The sequence below is a fragment of the Bison bison genome, unplaced genomic scaffold (assembly GCF_000754665.1).
Source record: "Bison bison bison isolate TAMUID 2011002044 unplaced genomic scaffold, Bison_UMD1.0 scf7180017864212, whole genome shotgun sequence".
NCBI classification, from domain to species: Eukaryota; Metazoa; Chordata; class Mammalia; order Artiodactyla; family Bovidae; genus Bison; species Bison bison.
In genome coordinates, this window is record NW_011494784.1 from 3300930 (window position 1) to 3323417 (window position 22488).

A 22488-nucleotide genomic window follows, 5' to 3' on the forward strand; every position below is an offset into this window, starting at 1 on the left:
TGCTTCCATGTCCTGGCTATTATAAACAGTGCTGTGATGAACATTGGGGCACACGTGTCTCTTTCCCTTCTGGTTTCCTCAGTGTGTATGCCCAGCAGTGGGATTGCTGGATCATAAGGCAGTTCTGTTTCCAGTTTTTTAAGGAATCTCCACACTGTTCTCCATAGTGGCTGTACTAGTTTGCATTCCCACCAACAGTGTAAGAGGGTTCCCTTTTCTCCACACCCTCTCCAGCATTTATTGGTTGTAGACTTTTGGATAGCAGCCATTCTAACTGGCGTGAAATGGTACCTCATTGTGGTTTTGATTTGCATTTCTCTGATAGTGAGTGATGTTGAGCATCTTTACATGTGTTTGTTAGCCATCCGTATGTCTTCTTTGGAGAAATGTCTATGGGGTCACACAAAGTCAGACATGACTGAAGTGACTTGGCAGCAGCAGCAGCAGGGCAGACATAACCATATCCTTAAGGGATTCAGAGAACTGATGCATTTTTAATTCCTAGTTTCTCTGGATGTACTTTATTTTAGATGCTATTCAATTTAAGTCCTTGATTTATATATCCTTATAATTTACATAATTGGGTTATCTTTTAAAGGTCTCAGAAAATATGTTTCTTAGTAATATTGTGAACATATGTAAGAAAGTTAAACAGGTGACTCATTTTCTTTCCAAAGAACACTGTATGGGACTTGGATATTAAAATTTTTATTTAGGTACCATGTGCGTCCGAGCTTAATCTAATGAGTATATTGTTTTCTAGACTAAAATCTACTGTCTTTCTTCTTATGCTAAAAATACTTTAAATGCTCACACTCAATCATCTCTGAAGAAAACTACATCTGAAAAACAGTTTTGTTTGTTTTGTGACTTTCATATTTACTGACATCATGAATATACTTTTTGTTGACCACCCTTTGTTGTTTGGGAGAAGGAAGAAATTGAGTCATGATCACATACTTGAATAGGTCATGATGATATATCCATTGTTCTATGATCTATTTAAAATTCATGTCAAAACAGAGTCTAACTAAGATATAAAAATAAAAAAGATGACTAGTACTTTACTTGGAATAATGATCATTGTCATCTGGAGAGTGGGCTGTTTAAATGTAGTTGAGCTGCAATTTGGACCCTCAATTACAGTATGCTGAAATACATGATTTAACTGATATTTAAAATATATGTGTCAGCAGTAGAGTATAACTTGCCTGTCTCCTCAAAATAGTCCGCATATCATAATGTAGAGCCCTGTACAGAAGAAATGTTTTTATAAGGAGAATATTCACTGTGTTCTTCACTTACAAACATTCACTGTACATGAATGACGCACATAATATGTACAGGGCTTTTAGAAATACAGAACCAAGTCACTTCTATTGTTTTAGTAATATGGTAGAACAGATATTCAGTTAAATCTTTCCTCCCACAGTATATCTAAAAATCATGGGAAAATATTAAAGAACTTCTTAGTGCATGGTTGAGCTTATGGGGTGCTAGGGTATTTCTCTGAGAAACCTCAAATCTATAAACTAGGTGGGCAACACCAGGCATTTCCCAGGATGACTAACCAATCCCAACCAGCCTGGAACTGAATTTTAAAAGTCCAGAGATAGCAGGAGACAAGGCTTTGGTCCAAAGGGCTGAGACCTGCATAAAATGGAACCCCTAAGTTACTGTCTTCAGTGCAATAAACACAGAAAAAGAAATCCTACATGGGAAGTGAAAGGATGTATTTGACTTTCTCTCCCTGGTTAATAGATGGGACAAAGGGATAAACAAATAACTACTTTTGAGAATAACTCACAGTTCTTAATGAGTTTTCCATACCATCCTCAAAGAATTCACAAAGAAAAAAGCCTAAATAGCACAATCTTCTAAATGGACAGTTCACCAACTACATGGAGTAAACATTGCAAAAAAGACAAGCCAGTAAAAAACACAAATAGTAGAAATAGATTCACCTACTTAGAATTATTATTTATATATAATTTATTTGTATCAATAAATAAATATTGAAAAGCATTTTTAAGAAAAATTGACTATCCAAATTAACCAAATTTGAAAAAAGAACTTCAAAAATAAAGTATATAGTATCTGAAAAGAATAATTCAGTGAATGGATTAAATATCAGGTTAGTCATGGCTAAAGTCAGGATAAGTGAAATATAGAACTGAGCAAGTTACAGAGAAGACAGCCAAGAGAGCAATGTATGTGGGAAGCCTGAAGATGAGATAAAGATTTGAAAAGTGTGAAAAGATCTAAGGTATGCTTAATTGGGATTCTGATAAGAAGAACCATAGAATGATATAAAGGGATACATCAAGGTACTAGCTGAGACTTCTGAAAATTTAAATGTTAAACTATAGGTTTAGGAATTCCAAGAAAGAGGTTTTTAAAATCCACACATACAATATCTTAATGAACCTGCAGAATAGAAAAGGCAAAGATCCAGATGGCTGACTTCTCACCAGAAAGAAGGGAAGCTAAAAAATGGTGGGATGGCATCTTTGAAGTGCTATTAGTCTAGAATTCTATACCCATTGAAAAAATGCTTCTCTACCTTTTGGCTAAGATTGAGTATAGTATCTGTTCTTACTATTTTAACTATATCCATTGAAATTAGTTTTTAAGAAGAGCAGTAAAATAAAGTCATTTTCTGAGGCTATCAAAAGCCTCTCAGATGGGTAAATTTATAGAATGTTCTTCAGAAAGAAACCAGTGATCCCAGAAGGAAATAAGTGCTACAAAAGTAAACAAAGCAAGAAATGTAAGTCTAAACAAACATTGATTGTTCAAAGTAGAACAGTGATGGGTGATTTCTAGTGTTAAAAAAATATCCAGTGTGTAACTATAATTATGGGAGGATCAAGTCAAGAGCTGGATAATCAGACTTACAACATTCTGACATCTGTACTGTTTGGGAAAAGTTGAAAAAAATATCAGTAACTTTGTGATCTTAGGTACCCATGATCAAATATCTAGGATAAGCACTAAATAATAGAATGTATAATATCTAAACTAGTACAGGGGAAAAATACAGAAATGATTATGTGTATATGAATACTTAGATAATATAAATGGACTAACTCTTGAGTCAAAAATAAAGATTTCCAGGGTTTAAAAAAATTATATTCTATTTATAGGTATAAATAATATAAACAGAATATTTGAAAGTAAAAGGATCAAGTGGTTTATAATTTAAGTACTAACAAGATATCTTTAATTTTATTTAAGAAACAGAAAGTGTTATTACATATACATAAACAATTTGTTTCACTAGAAAGATTTGATAGTTCCATTCTAAAGGCAATAAAAATGGATAGAACCACAAAGAATATTAACAAATCCACAAAATAATGAACAAGCTTGACATGATGGACTTATCTAGAATAGTTGGAAAATATACATCTTTTCAACCACATAGAACATTTATAAAAATAGACCACATACTTCACCATTTTGTGCACTCACAAAATTCAAATGATTGCTTCATAAAAATTATTTTATCGTAAGTTAATGAAGTTATTGATTATAAAAAATATAACAGCTGCAAACATTCAAAAAATTTAAATCCTACTTCTTAATAACCCATGGGCCTAAGAATAAACCAGGGCAGAATTAAAAACAGATGTCCTTATGCTCCTGTAGAACTGCATTAATTAATAATAGACGCAATGTAGTATAAAAACAGTAAACCCATAAAGGGAATTTGACATTTGAATAAAAATAACCTACACCAGGAAGTAATATGCAACAAGAGGCTAATAAAAAATCATAGTAAATAATTGCTATGCTCAGGGGAAAATTAGTAGTTTAGCTTGGGGCTTCCAGAAGTATTTTTTGAAAAAGAGATCATTTTTTGTAATGATTAAAGTGGTATAACCCAGTATCAGGAGGCAAGATAGTTATGAGTATATTAAGATTAAATATTGTGTGTGACAACCTAAAAATTCCATAAACAAGATTTTCATGTTCCAAATAAAACATTTGGAAACATATTTATAACAGATATGATGGAAAGGCAATGAGTGATTTGGGCAAAAAGCATGAAGAGGTTATTCACAAGGCAAGACATAGAAATAGCTAATAAATATTTGAAAAGATGCATAGCAACAAATGTAATCATAAGGGATAAAGAGGGAAATGACGATGAGATAATATTTTTCAACTCAGTTTGGCAAGGATGAAAAAGATTGAAAAACTTATATATAGGGCTTTATGTACACAGAGGTTTGTCTAGATATTTTCTCCATTCTCCCTATTATCATCCAACTTGGCTTATGGCCTATCTTTTCGTTTTGTCATGCATAACAACTTGGTATTTTGTAGTAATATTTATCAGTCTTGCCATTTTTATGAGGTTCGATTAAACCGCTTTCATCTTTTGTTGACATTATGACAGTATATTCTGTACTCTTTGATCCAGTAATTCCACTTCTAGAAATTTATCCCAAGATATTTAAAATGTATATACAAGCTATTATTTTTATATTTCATTAATACTAGCGAAAAATAGGTAAATTTCTAGGAATAAAATTATGATGCATGTGTGTGTATATGTACACACACATATATATAGGTATATGTATATAGGTTTATGCCATTTTATATAAATTTAAAAGATTGTAAAGAATAATTATAACCATTTAAATGAAATATAGATTAATATTTACGTAGGAAGAATAGATGACATTCAGTTCAGTTCAGTTGCTCAGTCGTGTCCAACTCTTTGTGACCCCATGGACCGCAGCATGCCAGGCCTCCCTGAGTTCACTCAACTCATCACCAACTCCCAGAGTTCACTCAAACTCATGTGCATCAAGTTGGTGATGCCATGCAGCCCATCTCATCCTCTGTCGTCCCCTTCTCTTCCTGCCCCCAATCCCTCCCAGCATCAGGGTCTTTTCCAATGAGTCAACTCTTCGCGTGAGATGGCCAAAGTATTGGAGTTTCAGCCTCAGCATCAGTCCTTCCAATGAACACCCAGGACTGGTCTCCTTTAGGATGGACTGGTTGGATCTCCTTGCAGTCCAAGGGACTCTCAAGAGTCTTCTCCAACACCACAGTTCAAAAGCATCAATTCTTTGGCGCTCAGCTTTCTTCACAGTCCAACTCTCACATCCATACCTGACCACTGGAAAAACCATAGCCTTGACTAGACGGACCTTTGTTGGCAAAGTAATATCTCTGCTTTTGAATATGCTATCTAGGTTGGTCATAATTTTCCTTCCAAGGAGTAAGCGTCTTTTAATTTCATAGCTGCAATCACCATCTGCAGTAATTTTGGAGCCCCTCAAAAATAAAGTCTAACACTGCTTCCACTGTTTCCCCATCTATTTACTAAGTGGTAAAAGCAGTATATCTCTTGTATAAACTGATGTGTACCTATCAGTTGTAAGCAGCAACTTGTTTATAGTTGCACAGACAGTAGTTATATCCCATGATGACAGTATAGAATATACTGTAAAATAAATAGTACTAAAACAGAATTTGGGGTCCTGAGTTTTAGTCACTGTTGAGCTATTTTTGACAGACCTCTTTATACCACAGGGCCTCCTTAACTCATTTCTCAAAATGTAGGAAAGAAGGTGAGCTTTGGATTTCATCATCATAGAACTACACCACAATGGCTGTCACCCCCTTCCTGCACCCAGGGCAGGCATTAGTCATCAGTCTTCACCTTCTTTCTCTAGGCTCAACCGTGCCTTAGAATTATTCTCAGCAAACACTGTATTAGGCCACCATTTTTAAAGAGCTTGTCCTTTGCACTTGACACTTCTTTGCAATCCTTGAGTAAGATCTTAGAAGTCCTTTCAGCTAAATGACTTTTCTGATCAAAGAACTGTTATCGTGGTAAGAATTAACAGAATATCTTTCAGAAAATTTTTTTACTTTACTGTCAGTCACATCTTGAAAAAGCAGGAAAAAGGTGAAAACAAACAGGTGAAATAGGTTTTGATAATATATTGTATTGAGTATGATATTTTGACATGTAATTGATATGAAATAAGTGCTAATGCATTATTTTATGGTGTCTTTTCACTCAAGGTCTTTGAAATTCTGTGTGTATTTACAGCAGTCCCATTTTAGAAGATAAATTTTCATTGGAGATCCTTGATGTGTATCTAAATTTCCAGTCTACAAAGTACTTCTTATATTCACAATTCTTGAGTTTTCTAATAATTGAGTACTAGTTTTTAAATTTAACTAAAATTAATATGCAGTCACACTTGCCATATTTCAGGTATCCATTAGCCTATGCGGCTAGTGGTTACCATGTTGGATGTTGAAAGTTCAAAAAATACAAAGAAACATACAATTTGATTTTAGCCTTCAAGGAGATTTTCTAGTTGAGAAAGCAAGATATCAAAAAATAAGCATATAAAAATATAACCCAAAATAGAATATAATTAAGTGCTAAAATTTGCTATGGACAGACTAAGTGCTACATGGGTAGGAAGTTCCAGAAATACCCACAGCTTGCTACATTCTTCACCACTTTGAGGTCTGAGTGGTGGCAAGGACTTGCTGAGGTTGGGAGAATGAGGTGTGTGTGTGTGTTCTCCCTACAGGCACGGGACCCGCTGTGCTGGAGAAGTGGCCGCCGCAGCAAACAACTCTCACTGTACAGTCGGCATTGCTTTCAACGCCAAGATCGGAGGTATGGGACCCAGACTCCTGTGGATGTAGAAATGAGCCAAGAGTTCTGCTAACTCGTTTTCAGAACCCTTTTTGAACTAAAGACAAGCATATGTTTGCATAACAGTGTTCAACTACTGCCAACAGCAAAATGACTGTGTTAACCTGTGTTATTAAAACAAAGACTTTGAAGCAGCCCCCTGAAGTGTTGCAAACACAGAAATCTTTCTTTAGATAAAAATGAAAGAAGCTTGTCCAATAGCAAAAATGGGGTCATTAGCATCTATATGTAACTGTAAAATTGATACCTAGGTCAGAAAGAACTAAAAAGATAAACACCAGGCCAGAATATCTCTACAGAAAAAAGCGTTTTGAAATTCTGTCAAACAGAAAATTTTTTTTTTTCTTTTCCCTTAGGATTTACAAAAAGCTTCTTTTCATTTCAGTTTAAATAGTAAGATCTCCTTTTCAAAGAGTATAGTAATACTATTACCATTAGTAATTGCAAATTATAGATAGTATATATACACACACAAATTCAAATATACCTATACTTACCACAGGGACCTAACCCAAGCAGTATACATTCAGATATTAACAGAAGCAAGCTCTCACTTTCCCATGTACAATCATCTTTGTAAGTATAGCCTGGTGCCACAGCCACACACAAATGGGAGGAAAACATTGTAAGAGATGTGTAGATCCTGTTGGCTTTGGAAGTGTTCCCCTGGGTATCACCTGAAGAATTTCTTAAGATAAAGTTCCTGGAATTAGGCTGACATCCTCATTTCCAACATAATATTTGTCTCCACTGGTGAACATGAAAGTGTTAGTTGCTCAGTCATGTCCAAACCATGTCCAACCCTATGGACTGTAGCCCACCAGGCTCCTCTGTTCATGGAATTCTCGAGGCAAATATACTGGAGTTGGTTGCTGTTCCCTTCTTCAGAGGATCTTCCTAACCCAAGGATCGAACCTGCACTACAGGCAGATTCTTTGCCACCTGAGCCACCAGATCTAAAAAATAAAAATGATAGACCTTTCTAAAGTAAATGTAGACATCTTAAAACATGGAATAATTGAGGTATATGATAATGATGCTAAGAAAAGGTTTTCTGAGACTGTCTTGTATGTCAGTTGTCAGTAAATCCAACTTCTTTCTTCTCTTTATTTCACCTGGGTTTCTTAGAGTATGGCAGCTTATTAACCAGTAATTAGCTGTACTCTGAGAGCATCTGCTGTGTGTCAAAGTGAAACGTTCCTAGAGGAGTTATGGAAAGGAGACAGACGTCCTCTGAAGAATCGTGAGGGTGCTAGAGGCCCCTGCTCTCTCTTCAAGATAATCAGATAACTACAATGGCTGTCCAGTCAACACTCCTTGCAGTCCAGCACACACACACTCATACATGTAGAAACATTCTCAGTATTAGTTGCTCAGTCGTGTCCAAGTTTTTGCAACCCCATGGACCGTAGCCTGCCTGGCTCCTCTGTCCATGGGATTCTCTTCGCAAAAATACTGGAGTGGGTTGCCATTTCCTCCTCCAGGGAGATACTCTCAGGTCCCTGTCATTACTCTTCAGAGCTAACCCAGCACTTCTGACCTTGAGGGAATGAAGGCATGAACTTCTGAACCTCACAGATAAGCTGCTCACCTAGCTGATAAGACCTCTAAAAAAATGAGTGTATCGCGATGCCTGACAAATGTTCAGTCATCCTGAAAACAAGAAGCTTCTAAATTATAAATGTAACCCCTCCAGACCCAAGGCATGAAGTCTCGCACTTAAATGAAAAATAAGTTATCATTCATCTTTAAACTTGCAAAAATAAAATTCTTATCAATTTCTGGTCAGAAAATTAATATTACCCTGTAGATACAATTTTATCAAGCATGTTTTCATGGACTTCACATGAATTTCATGATGTAGAAACCAAATTCAGATGTGTAGACACTCCCATGTTTAGACATACTGGTTAGATTATTTCAGACCTCCCTGTAGTGGTGAAATAGTTCAGTTGTATGCTTTTAAACAGAAAGTAAGAATATGAAGTAGTTCATCTTACTTGGTGAAAGCCATGCAGACGAGTTTTGAATATTCATGTCAAATCAAAACAAACTGATAGTTGCTGAGGACCCAGTGTGTGCAGAGCATCCTGCTGGGTAATTTTCTCCCACAGAATAAACTGCTGAAGAGTTTTCAAAGTATCTTTTCCATTCCGGTAATTTTTAAAGGGGTATGTTCAAAACCTTTGTTTTTCACATCACCTATTTTTCATGCACATGTGCTCAGTTGGGTCCAACTCTTTGTGATTGGATGGTCTGTGGCCCACCAGACTTCTCTGTCCATGGGATTTTCCAGGCAACAATACTGGAATGGGTTGCCATTTCCTCTCCCAAGGGATCTTCCTGACCCAGGGATCGAACCCCTGTCTCCCGTATCTCCTGTATTGGCAGGTGAATTCGTTACCACAGAGCCCCTGGGAAACCTACCTGTTTATATATACTACATCTCCTTTAAAAATATGCAAGTCTAGAGGAAAAGATAGTCATGAGATATAGTAGCCAAAATCTTTAGGGATGCTTTGGGGAGATTTAAGGTTGAGTGGATGTTTATTTCTTCCCTTTTTTGGAAACAATATTAAAGGATAGTGTCATGTCTGTCATGTAATTTTAAATGGTTTAGCTTAATATTTATATTTTTAGATGAAGAAAATGTGGCAAAATGTTAACAGTTGTTGAGCCCTGGTTATATCTGGGTTCATTGTCATTCTTTGTATTTTTCTATGTTTGTAATTTTAAGTTAAACATTTTTAAAAGCACAAAAAATATATATGTCCTTCAAGAATATTTTTATATTCCACCAGAGTTCCTCAAGCCACATTGTCTCTAAAGCTGCCTGATTTAGAGTTTTGTTATTTAATCCTCATTTATTGGTAACCAATAAAACTTGAAATCCTACTAGATAACAACATTTTCCTAAGGAGTAAGTTTGGGCTATAAAGATACAATTTTAAAATACTATGATGTCTCAGTGATGGTATATAGCTTCAGCTGAAGGAAAGATATGTTTACTTAACAATTAGATGTTTCATTGCTATTGTGAGTCTATAAAAGTAAAAGAAGAAAGAAAGATCTGACATAAAATTTATTTTTAAGATTTTAGTCTATTTTAGCAAATTAAGGTTAATAATAAATTCCTATCTGTCTGGTGGGAATACTTACATGAAGATTAATGACTAAACATTGCCAAAACCCTTTGAGAATTATTTGATGTGTTACATGCGCAGAGGGCATTCTCATTTATTATTTTACTTAATAAATAACTTGGCAAAGAAGTAATATATTAAGTTCACATCAGTATTTCAGATTAGGAGATAATATTAAATATGGAGGAAATTGGAGCACTCTAACTTGGCAGCTCTCCAAATTTCGAAGACTGCTTAGGTTAGAATGTTTTATACCAATTATGAGTACTAGGAACCTCATGAAGAAAAGTTTAGGGAAGATGGATTGCTTGAGGCTCTCTTTGTCAAGTACTCATTTAAGACAGGGATAAAGAGAAGGGAGAGAATGTGGAAACTTAGAAAAAGAGAACAATTGGTAAAGAAGTTTTGATCTTTTACATACAATGTAGTTTCCATTTAAAAATGCTGCAATTGAAATATATCTTGGTCTATTTGGATAAAGCTTCTAATAGAGTTGCTTCTCCTTTCTGTCTTGAAGGAGTTAGAATGCTGGATGGAGATGTCACAGATATGGTTGAAGCAAAATCTGTTAGCTTCAATCCCCAGCATGTGCACATTTACAGTGCAAGCTGGGGTCCAGATGATGATGGCAAGACGGTGGATGGACCAGCGCCACTCACCCGGCAAGCCTTTGAAAATGGTGTTAGAATGGTAAGTTTTTTTTCATTTTAATTTTATTGGAGTATTGTTTATTTACAATGCTATGTTAGTTCCAGGTGTACAGCAAAGTGATTCAGCTATACATGTACATATATTCATTATTTTTTAGATTATTTTCTCATGTAAGTTATCCCAGAATACTGAGTAGAGTTCCCTGGTAACCATAGGTTGTTTTCAGTATCTATAAGTCTGTTTCTGTTTTGTCAATAAGCTCATTTGTTTCATTTTTTAAAAAATTAGATTCCACATATGAGTGAGATTATATGATATTTGTCTTTCTCTGACTTGTTTCATTTAGTATGATAATCTCCAGGTCTATCCCTGTTGTTGCAAATGGCATTATTTCATTTTTTCTGATGGTTCAGTAATATTCTATTATATATATGTGCCACATTTTCTTTATCCTTTCCTTTCTTGGTGGACATTTAACTTGTTTCTGTGTCTTGGCTCTAGTAAACAGTTCTGCAATGAATACTGGGATGCACATATCCTTTCAGATTATATTTTTCTCCAGATAGTTTTTCCCAGAAGTGGGATTGCTGGATCATATGACAGTTCAGTATTTAGCTGTTTTGGGAACCTCCATGATCTCATCCACAGTGGTTGTGTCAATTTATATTCCCACCCACAGTGTGTGGGGTTCTCTCTTTTCCATACCCTCTCCATAATTTATTGTTTGTAGACCTTTTTAAAAATTAATTTATTTTTATTGAAGGATAATTGCTTTACAGAATTTTGTTGTTTTCTCTCAAACCTCAACATGAATCAGCCATAGGTATACATATATCCCCTCCCTTTTGAAACTCCCTCCCATCTTCCTCCCCATCCCGCCCCTCTAGGTTGATACAGAGCCCCTATTTGGTTTCCTGAGCCACACAGCAAATTCCCTTTGGCTATCTATTTTACATATGGTAATGTAAGTTTCCACTCTTTCCATACATCTCACCCTCTCGTCCCCTCTCCCGATGTCCATAAGTCTATTCTCTATGTCTGTTTCTCCATTGCTGCCCTGGAAATAAATTCTTCAGTACCATTTTTCTAGATTTTATGATATTTATCTTTCTCTTTCTGACTTCACTCTGTGTAATAGGTCCTAGGTTCATCCACCTCATTAGAACTGATTCAAAGGCATTCTTTTTTACGGCTGAGTAATATTCCATTGTGTATATATACCACAACTTCTTAATACATTCATCTGTCAGTGGACATCTAGGTTGCTTCCATGGTCTAGCTATTGTAAATAGTCCTGCAATGAACAATGGGATGCATGTATCTTTTTCAGTTTTGGTTTCCTTAGGTTATATGCCTAGGAGTGGGATTGCTGGGTCATATGGTGGTTTTATTCCTAGTTTTATTCATATGGTGAATTTCATATGGTCATATGGTGGTTTTATTCCTAGAAAAGGAAAGAAAATAGATATGCAAAGTTAAATAGAGAGAGATAAAGAAGATTTATATACATTAAAGATTAACTGCAAGGAGAAAAGAACAGTAGGAAAGGCAAACAAGGAATAAATGTAGAAAAAATATAACAGGTTTAAAAAAGTTAAAAGTTAAAATTATAAAGAAGAGAAAAGAAAAAAAGGAAAAAGAAAGAAAAGAAAAAAAAAAAGGGAAAACTCCATAGAACTGCAAAAGCCCAACATAGAGGCAGAGGTTTATCACAAAAATAAAAAGTGTGACTGAATATACACATATACATATACACCCATAACCAAATCAAAACAGTCCAATAAAAATAAAGTACAATAGACTGACCCAGTGAACAAAGGAAACCAAAAATTATATCTACCAGTTACGAACAAAACTAACTAAAAAGCACAAAAGCACAAACTGGAAAACACAACTAAAGCAAGGTGCCAATTGGGGAATAAGGCAATGAAAATAAAACTAACAAATATGTTTAGAGGAAAGAAAGGAAGAATAGATATGCAAAGTTAAATAGAGGTAGATAAAGAATATTTATATACATTAAAGATTAGCTGCAAGAGGAAAAGAACAGTAGGAAAAACAAATGAAGGAATAAGTGTAGGAAAAATAATAGATTTAAAAATATTAAAATTAAAAAAAGAGTAAAGAAAAAAAAGGGAAAACCCCACAGAACTTCAAAAACCCAATGTAGAGGCAGAGGTTTATGACAATAATTAAAAATGTGACCGATAAAAAAAAAGCTCAAAAGCTTAATTAGATTGTATAATGCCATTAAAATTGACAACTACAACACAGGGGGAAAAAAAAGGAAAGAAAAAAAAATATCCAAAAGAATCTACAGAACAAGTGAAGACATAGGAATAATAAATGTTTTTCTTGAGTCACTGCTGTCAGAGTCCTCTCCCTCGCTGGGAGTCATAGTCCATCTCACCTCCCTAGGATGCCCTCCAACACTGTGCTGATCTCTGGACCTGTTGTGGGAGCAGCTCAGACTCCAATCTGATCCTACTCCTGTGTGTTCTTGCCTCCAATGTCTACAGCTGTCAGAACTAGGGTGTTTTCTTTTGTGGGAGCTCTCAATGTCCTTTTATATATTCCATAGACACAGAGCCTGCCCAGTTGATCATATGGATTTAATCTGCAGCTTGTATAGCTGGTGGGAAGGTTTGGGGTCTTCTTCCTTAGCCACACTGCCCCTAGATTTCAGTTGTGGTTTTATTTCTACCTTTGCATGTGGGTTGTCCACTGGGGTTTGCTCCTGAGGCTGCCTTGGAGGACTTGGGTTTGCCCCTATGAAGGCCAGGTGTGGAGGTGGTACAGCTGCTTGGGTCACAGGGGTTCTAGCAGCACCAGGTACTCAGGGAAATTGGCGGCTAGGGAAGCAGGAAATATAGTGCTCTAGAAGGGTATGCATATTAAAAAGCAGAGACATTACTTTGCCGACAAAGGTCTGTCTAGTCAAGGCTATGGTTTTTCCAGTGGTCATGTATGGATGTGAGAGTTGGACTGTGAAGAAAGCTGAGTGCCGAAGAATTGATGCTTTTGAACTGTGGTATTAAAGACTCTTGAGAGTCCCTTGGACTGCAAGGAGATCCAACCAGTCCATCCTAAAGGAAATCAGTCCTGGGTATTCATTGGAAGGACTGATGTTGAAGCTGAAACTCCAATACTTTGGCCATCTGATGTGAAGAACTGACTCATTTGAAAAGACCCTGATGCTGGGAGAGATTGGGGGCAGGAGGAGAAGGGGACGACAGAGGATGAGATGGTTGGATGGCATCACCGACTCGATGGACATGGGTTTGGGTGGACTCTGGGAATTGGTGATGGGCAGGGAGGCCTGGCGTGCTGTGGTTCATGGGGTTGCAAAGAGTTGGACATGACTGAGCGACTGAACTGAGAAGGGGATGGCAACCAGAATTGGCCAGTACGCTCCAGTATTCTTGCCTGGAGACCCCCCCGACAGAGAAGACTGGCAGACCACAGTCTATGGGGATGCAAAATGTTGGACACAACTGAAGCTACCCTGCACGTATAGATGCAAGATTTTTTTTGCCTGTGGCAGCTCTGCCCCAGCGAGAGTTGTGCATGAAGGTGGCGCAGCTGCTTGGCTTGCGGGAACCCTGGCAATGCAAAGTGTTCAGGGACACGGACTGCCTCCGTCCCAGGAATTATGGCCCTATCTGAGTCTTTTTTCGAGCCTCTTGTAGCTGGGGATCAGAAGGCCTCTTTGTCCAGTCTTCTCCGTAGCTGTGCCCATTCAGGCACTTAGAGCTCTCCCTTTCCTGCGGTCTTTCTCTGTTGTTCAGAGCCTCAGGCACATAGAGGGGCTCCCGTGGCTGGGATCCTACTCTGTAGATCGGTGCATCAGGCATTTAAAGATGTACCCTGGGTGGGGCCCTACTCTAGTTCAGTGCATCATGCATTTGATGGGCCAGCCTCTCAATTGTTCAGCTGGGGATGCTGGTGAGTCAGGAGAGAGGCTATGGTGATGACTCCACCCCCTATATGTGACTCAGCAGTATCGCCTTGCTTCCATGGCTGCCTGGCTTTCCTCCACAGGCATTTTGCACCACAGTCTCCTCCCTCACATCTCCTCAATCTGTCTCTCCACAGTTAACAGCGGTCCTTGCCCTGGGATTTCTCCACAATCCCTAAATTCCAGCTTCTAGCCGCTGTGCCTTCCAGAGGACCCACATCCCTGTCCAGGATATGTATGGCTGTGGCAAGGCCTGTCTGATTCTCATTCCATTTAGGCTGCCACAGATCAGCTGTTTCACTCTCAGCCTTAAATGTTTCTCCTCTGACTCAGACTGCTGCCCCAGTGTAGGGATCAGACCCCTGCTTCAGTTCCCCCACCCGCCAAGGGCAGGTCCAGTCCTATTAACACTCCTGTTTTTCCCCCTAGTTCCTTTGTCCTACTGAGTTTTGCATGGGTCTGTATATTCTTTTCCACTGGTCAAGTACTCCTGTCTGTTCTTAACTGGTGTTCTGCATGCACTTCTGTGTCTGAAAGCATATTCCTAATGTATCTGTGGAGAGAGATGTGCTCTGCGTCTACCTACTCCTCTGCCATCTTGTTTTCCTGTTTGTAGACTTTTTAATGGTGGCATTGTGACTGGTATGAGATGGTACCTCGTTCTCTGACAGTTAGTGATGTTGAGCATCTTTTGATATGCTTTTTGGCCATCTGTATGTCTTCTTTGGAGAAGTGTCTTTTTTAGATCTTCTGCTCATTTTTGGATTGGGTTGTTTGGGTTTTTTTGACATAGAGCTGCATGAGCTCTTTGTGTATTTTTAAAAGACCTCAGTTCAAACTGTGTTGCTTGGTGATCATGAAGCCACCTCTGAAATGGGTTTCCAGTTCTCCCAACTAGAGGAATGGATGGAGTTCTACACTGAGTCAGTAGACAGGATTGTGTGTCATATCTGTCCTGCAAATAAGCTAAGGGTTAAAGAGTTGCCTCTAATAAAAACAGAGGTATATTTGGATGCTTAGATTTGTTCAAGGGAAACATTTATTAATATGAATATTAGCATCATCATTGTTGTTGTTCAGTTGCTTAAGTTGTGTACGACTCGGTGACCCCATGGATTGCAGCACACCAGGCTCCCTTGTCCTTTTTTATCTCCTGCAATTTGCTTGGGTTAATGTCCATTGAATCAGTGATGCCATCCAACTATCTCATCCTCTGTTGCCCCCTTCTACTTTTCCCCTCAATCCTTCCCAGCATCAGAGACTTGAGTCAGCTCTTCATATCAGGTGGCCAAAGTATTGGAGCTTCAGCTTCAGGATCAGTCCTTCCAATGAATATTCAGGGTTGATTTCCTTTAGGATTTACGGGTTTGATTTCTTTGCTGTCCAAGAGACTCTTACAAGAGTCTTCTCCAGCACCACAGTTTGAAAGCCTCAATTCTTCAGCACTCAGCCTTCTTTATGGTCCAACCCTCCTATCCATACATGATACTGCAAACACCATAGTTTTGACTATACAGACCGTTGTTGGTAAAATGATGTTTGTGCTTTTTCATGTACTGTCTAGATTTGTCATAGCTTTTCTTCCAAGGAGCAAGGGTCTTGTAATACTGTGGCTGCAGTCACCATATGCAGTAATTCTGGAGCCCAAGAAAATAAAATCTGTCAGTGTTTCCACTGTTGCCCCATCTGTTTGCAATGAAGTGATGGGACAAGATGCTATAGTCTTCATTTTTGAATGTTGAATTTTAAGGCAGTTTTTTGACTCTCCTCTTTGACTTTCATCAAGAAACTCTAATTTCTCTTCACTTTCTGCCATTAGAGTGGCATCATCTGAATATTTGAGGTTGATGATATTTCTCCTGGCAGTCTTGATTCCAGCTTGTGAGTCATCCAGCTTGGCATTCTGCATGGTGTACTCTGCATAAAAGTTAAATAAACACTGTGACAATATACAGTCTTGACGTACTCCTTTGCCAGTTTTGAATCAGTCCATTGTTCCATGTATGGTTCTAACTTGTTGCTTTTTGACCTGCATATACGTTTCTCAGGAGGCAGATAATTTGGGTGGTATTCCCATCTCTATAAGCATTTTTCACAGATTATTGAGATCCACACAGTCAAAGGCTTTAGCGTAGTCAATGAAGCAGAAGTAGATGTGTTTTTGGAATTCTCTTTCTTTCTCTATGATCCAGTAGATGTCAGCATCTTGATCTCTGGTTCCTCTGCCTTTTCTAAATCCATCTTGTACATCTGGTAGTTCTTGGTTCACATACTGCTGAAGCCTAGCTTGAAGGATTTTTAGCATAATATTGCTAGCATGTGAAATGAGTGCAACTGTGTGGTAGTTTGAACATTCTTTGGCATTACCTTCCTTTGGGATTAGAATGAAAACCTTTTTCCAGTCCTGTGGCCACTGCTGAGTTTTCCATATTTGTTGGCATATTGAGTGTAGCACTTTCAAAGCATCATCTTTTAGGATTTGAAATAGCTCAGCTGGAATTCCGTCACCTCTGCTAGCTTTGTTAGTAGCAATGCTTTCTAAGGCCCAGTTGACTTCACACTCCAGGATGACTGGCTCTAGGTGAGTGACCACACCATCGTGGTTATCTGGATCATTAAGACCTTTTTTGTATAGTTCTTCTGTGTATTCTTGCCATATCTTCTTAATATCTTCTGCTTCTGTTAGGTCCTTACCATTTCTCTTCTTTATTGTGCTTCTTTAGTCTTAAGTGTTCCCTGGTATCTCCAATTTTCTTGAAGAGATCTTTAGTCTTTCCCATTCGATTGTTTTCCTCTCTTTGTTTACATCGTTCACTTAGAGAGCTTTTTTATCTCATCTTACTATTCTTTGGAACTCTGCATTCAGTTGGGTGTATCTTTCCCTGTCTCCTTTGCCTTTCGTTTCTCTTCTTTTCTCAGCTATTTGTTAGGCCTCCTCAGACAACCACTTTGCCTTCTTGCATTTCTTTTTCTTGTGGATGGTTTTGGTCACCACCTCCCGTACAATGTTATGAACCTCTGTCCGTAGTTCTTCAGGTACTCTGTCTATCAGATCTAATCACTTGGAATCAATTCATCACCCTCACAGTATAATCATATTGGATTTGACTTAGGTCGTACCTGAATGGCCTAGTTGTTTTCCCTACTTTCTTCAATTTAAGCCTGAATTTTGCGCTAAGGAGCCTTTGAGCCACAATCAGTATCAGGTCTTGTTTTGCTGTCTGTGTAGTAGTACTCATCAATATGTTAATTTTTAATTTGGATAAATTCTTGAAACCATGAGATTGAGAACTAGAGATGTTGAAACCCTCCAGGTGGTTTGATGGATTGTCCCACAACACCCTTCTGTGTGTTTCCTTTGTGTAGTCCTCTCCCTCTATCCCAGGACAGAGCTTTACCTCTTTCCTAGAACAAAATTATTTTTATGCTCTTCCGACATTCCCTAACTGGGCAGCTTAACTCATCATCATTTTCTTGATTTCACTAAAGAATTCACTGACCACTCCTCCCCTAATTCTAATGTAACTAGAACCATAAAATTTAATATAATATCTGTTTCAAATTATAGATCTTAAGAAATACCATCTTATTTAAATTAAATAAAGATTAAGGGATAGATACTTGTAATATTCCATCAAAAGCAACTCCTTTCTCTTTCTCACTTGTGAATGGACCATTGGGTAACTTAAAGCATACATTTTTTTTATTATTTTAAAAAATTATTGAAGTATAGTTGATAAATAATATTATATAAGTTGCAAGTATATAGTATAGTGGTTCACAGTTTTTAAAGGTTATACTCATTAATGGCTATTGCAAAACATTGGCTGTCTTCCCCATGTTGTGCAGTATATCCTTGTGGCTTATTTTATACTTAGTAGTTTGTACCTCTTAATTCCTTTCCCCTATATTGCCCCTCCCCTCTTCCCTCTCCTGACTGGTAACCACTAGTTTGTTCTCTATATGTGTGAGTTTAAAGCACACATTTTAATCATGTTCATGTAGGCCATTGTTGACCTGGGCCTGACCTCTTTGTGCTTCCTCATCTCTGTTTACTTTTTTTGGAATTTCATCATTCACCACTCTTTTATTACTATTATTGAAATATATTTGATTTACCATATTGTGTTATTCAGGTGTACACCAAACTGATTCAACTACATATATATTTTTTAGTTTAATCTTCTATTATAGATTATTACAAGATATTGAACATAGTTTCCCATCAGTTCAGTTCAGTCACTCAGTCGTGTCCAACTCTTTGCGACCCCATGAATCAATCGCAGCACGCCAGGCCTCCCTGTCCATCACCAACTCCCGGAGTTCACTCAAACTCATGTCCATTGAGTCGGTGATGCCATCCAGCCATCTCATCCTCTGTCGTCCCATTCTCCTCCTGCCCCCAATCCCTCCCAGAATCAGAGTCTTTTCCAGTGAGTCAACTCTTCGCATGAAGTGACCAGAGTATTGGAGTTTCAGCTTCAGCATCAGTCCTTCCAATGAACACCTAGGACTGATCTCCTTTAGGATGGACTGGTTGGATCTCCTCGCAGTTCAAGGGACTCTCAAGAGTCTCCTCCAACACCAGAGTTCAAAAACATCAATTCTTCGGCGCTCAGCTTTCTTCACAGTCCAACTCTCACATCCATATATGATCACTGGGAATACCATAGCCTTGACTAGACGGACCTTTGTTGGCAAAGCAGTATCTCTGCTTTTCAATATACTACCTGCTGCTCCTGCTGCTGCTGCTGCTAAGTCGCTTCAGTCGTTTCCAACTCTATGCAACCCCATAGACAGAAGCCCACCAGGCTCCCCCGTCCCTGGGATTCTCCAGGCAAGAACACTGGAGTGGGTTGCCATTTCTTTCTCCAATGCATGATAGTGAAAAGTGAAAGTGAAGTCGCTCAGTCGTGTCCGACTCCTAGCGACCCCATGGACTGCAGCCCACCAGGCCCCTCCGTCCATGGGATTTTCCAGGCAAGAGTACTGGAGTGGATTGCCATTGCCTTCTCCAAATATACTACCTAGGTTGGTCATAACTTTCCTTCCACTGAGTAAGCGTCTTTTAATTTTATGGCTGCAATCACCATCTGCAGTGATTTTAGAGCCCCAAAAAATAAAGTCTGACACTGTTTCCACTGTTTCCCCATCTATTTCCCATGAAGTGATGGGACCAGATGCCATGATCTTCATTTTCTGAATGTTGAGCTTTACACCAACTTTTTCACTCTCCTCTTTGATTTTCATCAAGAGGCTTTTTAGTTCCTCTTCACTTTCTGCCATAAGGGTGGTGTCATCTGCATATCTGGTTATTGATATTTCTCCTGGCAATCTTGATTCCAGCTTGTGCTTCTTCCAGCCCAGCATTTCTCATGATGTACTCTGCATATAAGTTAAATAAGCAGCGTGACAATATACAGCCTTGATGTACTCCTTTTCCTATTTGGAACCAGTCTGTTGTTCCATGTCCAGTTCTAACTGTTGCTTCCTGACCTGCATATAGGTTTCTTAAGAGGCAGGTCAGGTGGTGCTATATAGTAAATCCTTATTGCTTACCTATTTTATGTATAGTAGTCTACTTCCCTGGTGGTAGAGTGGTAAAAAATCCACCTGCTAATGCAGAAGATGTGAGTTCAGTCCCTGGGTCAGGAAGGTCCCCTGGAGAAGGAAATGGCAACCCATTCCAGTATTGTTGCCTGGGAAATCCCATGGACAGAGTGGCTGGCGGGCTACAGTCCATGGGGTCACAGAAGAGTCAGATATGATTTAGCAACTAAACAACACCAACAAGTCTATTTATCTCGTACTCCTGATTTATCCCTGCCCCTCCCTTTCCCCTTTGGTTACCATAGGTTTGTTTTCTGTGTCCGTGAAGCTTACTCCACTCTCACTGCCCAGTAGCATATAGTGCTTTCTCTGTAGTATGTGGTCCTTCCCTCTTTCTGATGACCTACAGCTATACAGACAAATCCTATCTGACTATCGAACTGCAGCTAACCTGTTACCTCTTCCCAAAAGCCTTTTCACTGCCCAAACTAGAATTAAGAACATGTGATCTCTACTCTGTTTTCCCTGTACTTTGTATTCTTCCTGGTGGTTTGTATAGTTTTTGTCATATTTCGCTCTGTATCAGTTAGTTTTGCATGTATCTTTCTCACTAAAGAATAAGTTATTGAAGAGCAGAGCTTGTACTCTATGTACCTTATGGGCTTTCCAAACCCATAAGAAAGAAAGTGAAGTGGCTCAGTTGTGTCCAACTCTGTGCGACCCCATGGACTGTAGCCTACCAGGTTCTCCGTCCATGGGATTTTCCAGGCAAGAATACTGGAGTGGGTTGCCATTTCCCATAAAGTACATTGAATTCTAGTGAATACTCAGCCAATGTTTGTTGAATCTAATTTAATCACTGAGAATTATGTTAACCATAGGGTTGTTATAAATCCAGCCCTAATTTGAAGCAGTGAAGTGCATGCAGTTAATGTTGCCGCTGGAATACAAATAATTATCATTCTTTCACCTTTGTGGGATTGATGTTAGGGTTTTAATCAGAAGACTGGACTAAGCCATTTCCTGGTTATTCTGAAACAGCCTGGAGGAAAAGCTTCTGTACTTGTTCTGTACGCACTTTCTACATGTAATTCAGGTTTGGTTCAGACTTTCCTAGGTCTGTCAATTTCCAGCTACATTAGAACCCTTTGAAACAATAGGATAATGTTCTAAGTTGTTACATAGACTTTTCCTTTCAGCATTGCCTAAACACTAAATAAATGTACTCTAAGTAATCTGGTGATATTATTACCAAAGCTCTGGACTGCACATTATCATTCTCTGTGTGTGTCATTAATGGAATGGTTATTCAAGTTAAATAAGTCATGTTTAGTTCATATTTCATTTTCAACTGTTTGTATCTAGCATTTAACACAATAAAGAACAATCTGAAATTTCTCATGAAAATGGATCTACTTATGTCAGTAATGCACAAAGCCTCATGAATATGTCCATATATGGAGAGAATGTCCTGTATTCAGTAGCTATCACTGAATCACATGGTGTGGACCCATAGTTTTCAATTTTATTTTTGCTAGTGAATCTTTCATTCATTGAAAGTCTTAACTGGAAGTCTAATATAAAAAACAAACACGAATGTGGTATGTTGATTGAAGAAGAAAAGAGCTAAGATTATAAACAAGATGATCTGAGAAAACTAGCAAACATATAGGAAGATTATATTCAGAAATGAATAATTTGAAAAAAATATTCTATACTCATTACTTATAAAAGTAACCCATGCCTGTTACAATAATCATTACTGTAACAATCAAATTGAAATCGATTTCCTATCCAACTAGAACATTATTGCTAAGAGTATGGGCTGTATCTTTCCATACTCTATCCACATTCATGTGCCAAATGGGGGTCATATGTCTATACATGTTGCTGTTTTCCCCTAACAGTGCAGCATGGGTATCCATCTGGGGCATTCCATAGGGTAGGACTCATTTATTTTCATTTTTTAAAATTTTTGGAGTATGGAAATCCCATAGTTTATTCTACTTTACATAGAGGATCTTTCAAGGTTTTAATCTGGAAAAACAAGAAGTTTAGTTTTAAAACAAACCATTTATTATACTTTTAGAGTTAAGATAGTAACAAAAGAATTCTTATAAAGAAAAAATTATTCTAACTCTCAGCATTGCATATCTAATTATGGAAAGGCAGTGGTGACTCATTTAAATGTGATAAGATCATTTTTGGATCACAGCCATTCTGACTGGCGTGAAATGGTACCTCATTGTGGTTTTGATTTGCATTTCTCTGATAATGAGTGATGTTGAGCATCTTTTCATGTGTTTGTTAGCCATCTGTATGTCTTCTTTGGAGAAATGTCTATTTAGTTCTCTGGCCCATTTTTTGATGCTGGAAAGGGTATGGAGAAAAGGGAACCCTCTTACACTGTTGGTGGGAATGCAAACTAGTACAGCCACTGTGGAGAACAGTGTGGAGATTCCTTAAAAAACTGGAAATAGAAC

General features: G+C 37.9%; 1 protein-coding gene across 1 annotated transcript in view; it reads left to right on the forward strand.

The window, feature by feature from the left end:
* Positions 1-22488, forward strand: part of PCSK5 (proprotein convertase subtilisin/kexin type 5) — a 610290-nt gene that overhangs the window by 264908 nt on the left and 322894 nt on the right. Inside the window, exons 10-11 of the mRNA XM_010844912.1 lie at positions 6576-6664; positions 10364-10536. Coding sequence (XP_010843214.1) covers positions 6576-6664; positions 10364-10536 — 262 coding nt within the window. The remainder of the gene's footprint in view (positions 1-6575; positions 6665-10363; positions 10537-22488) is intronic.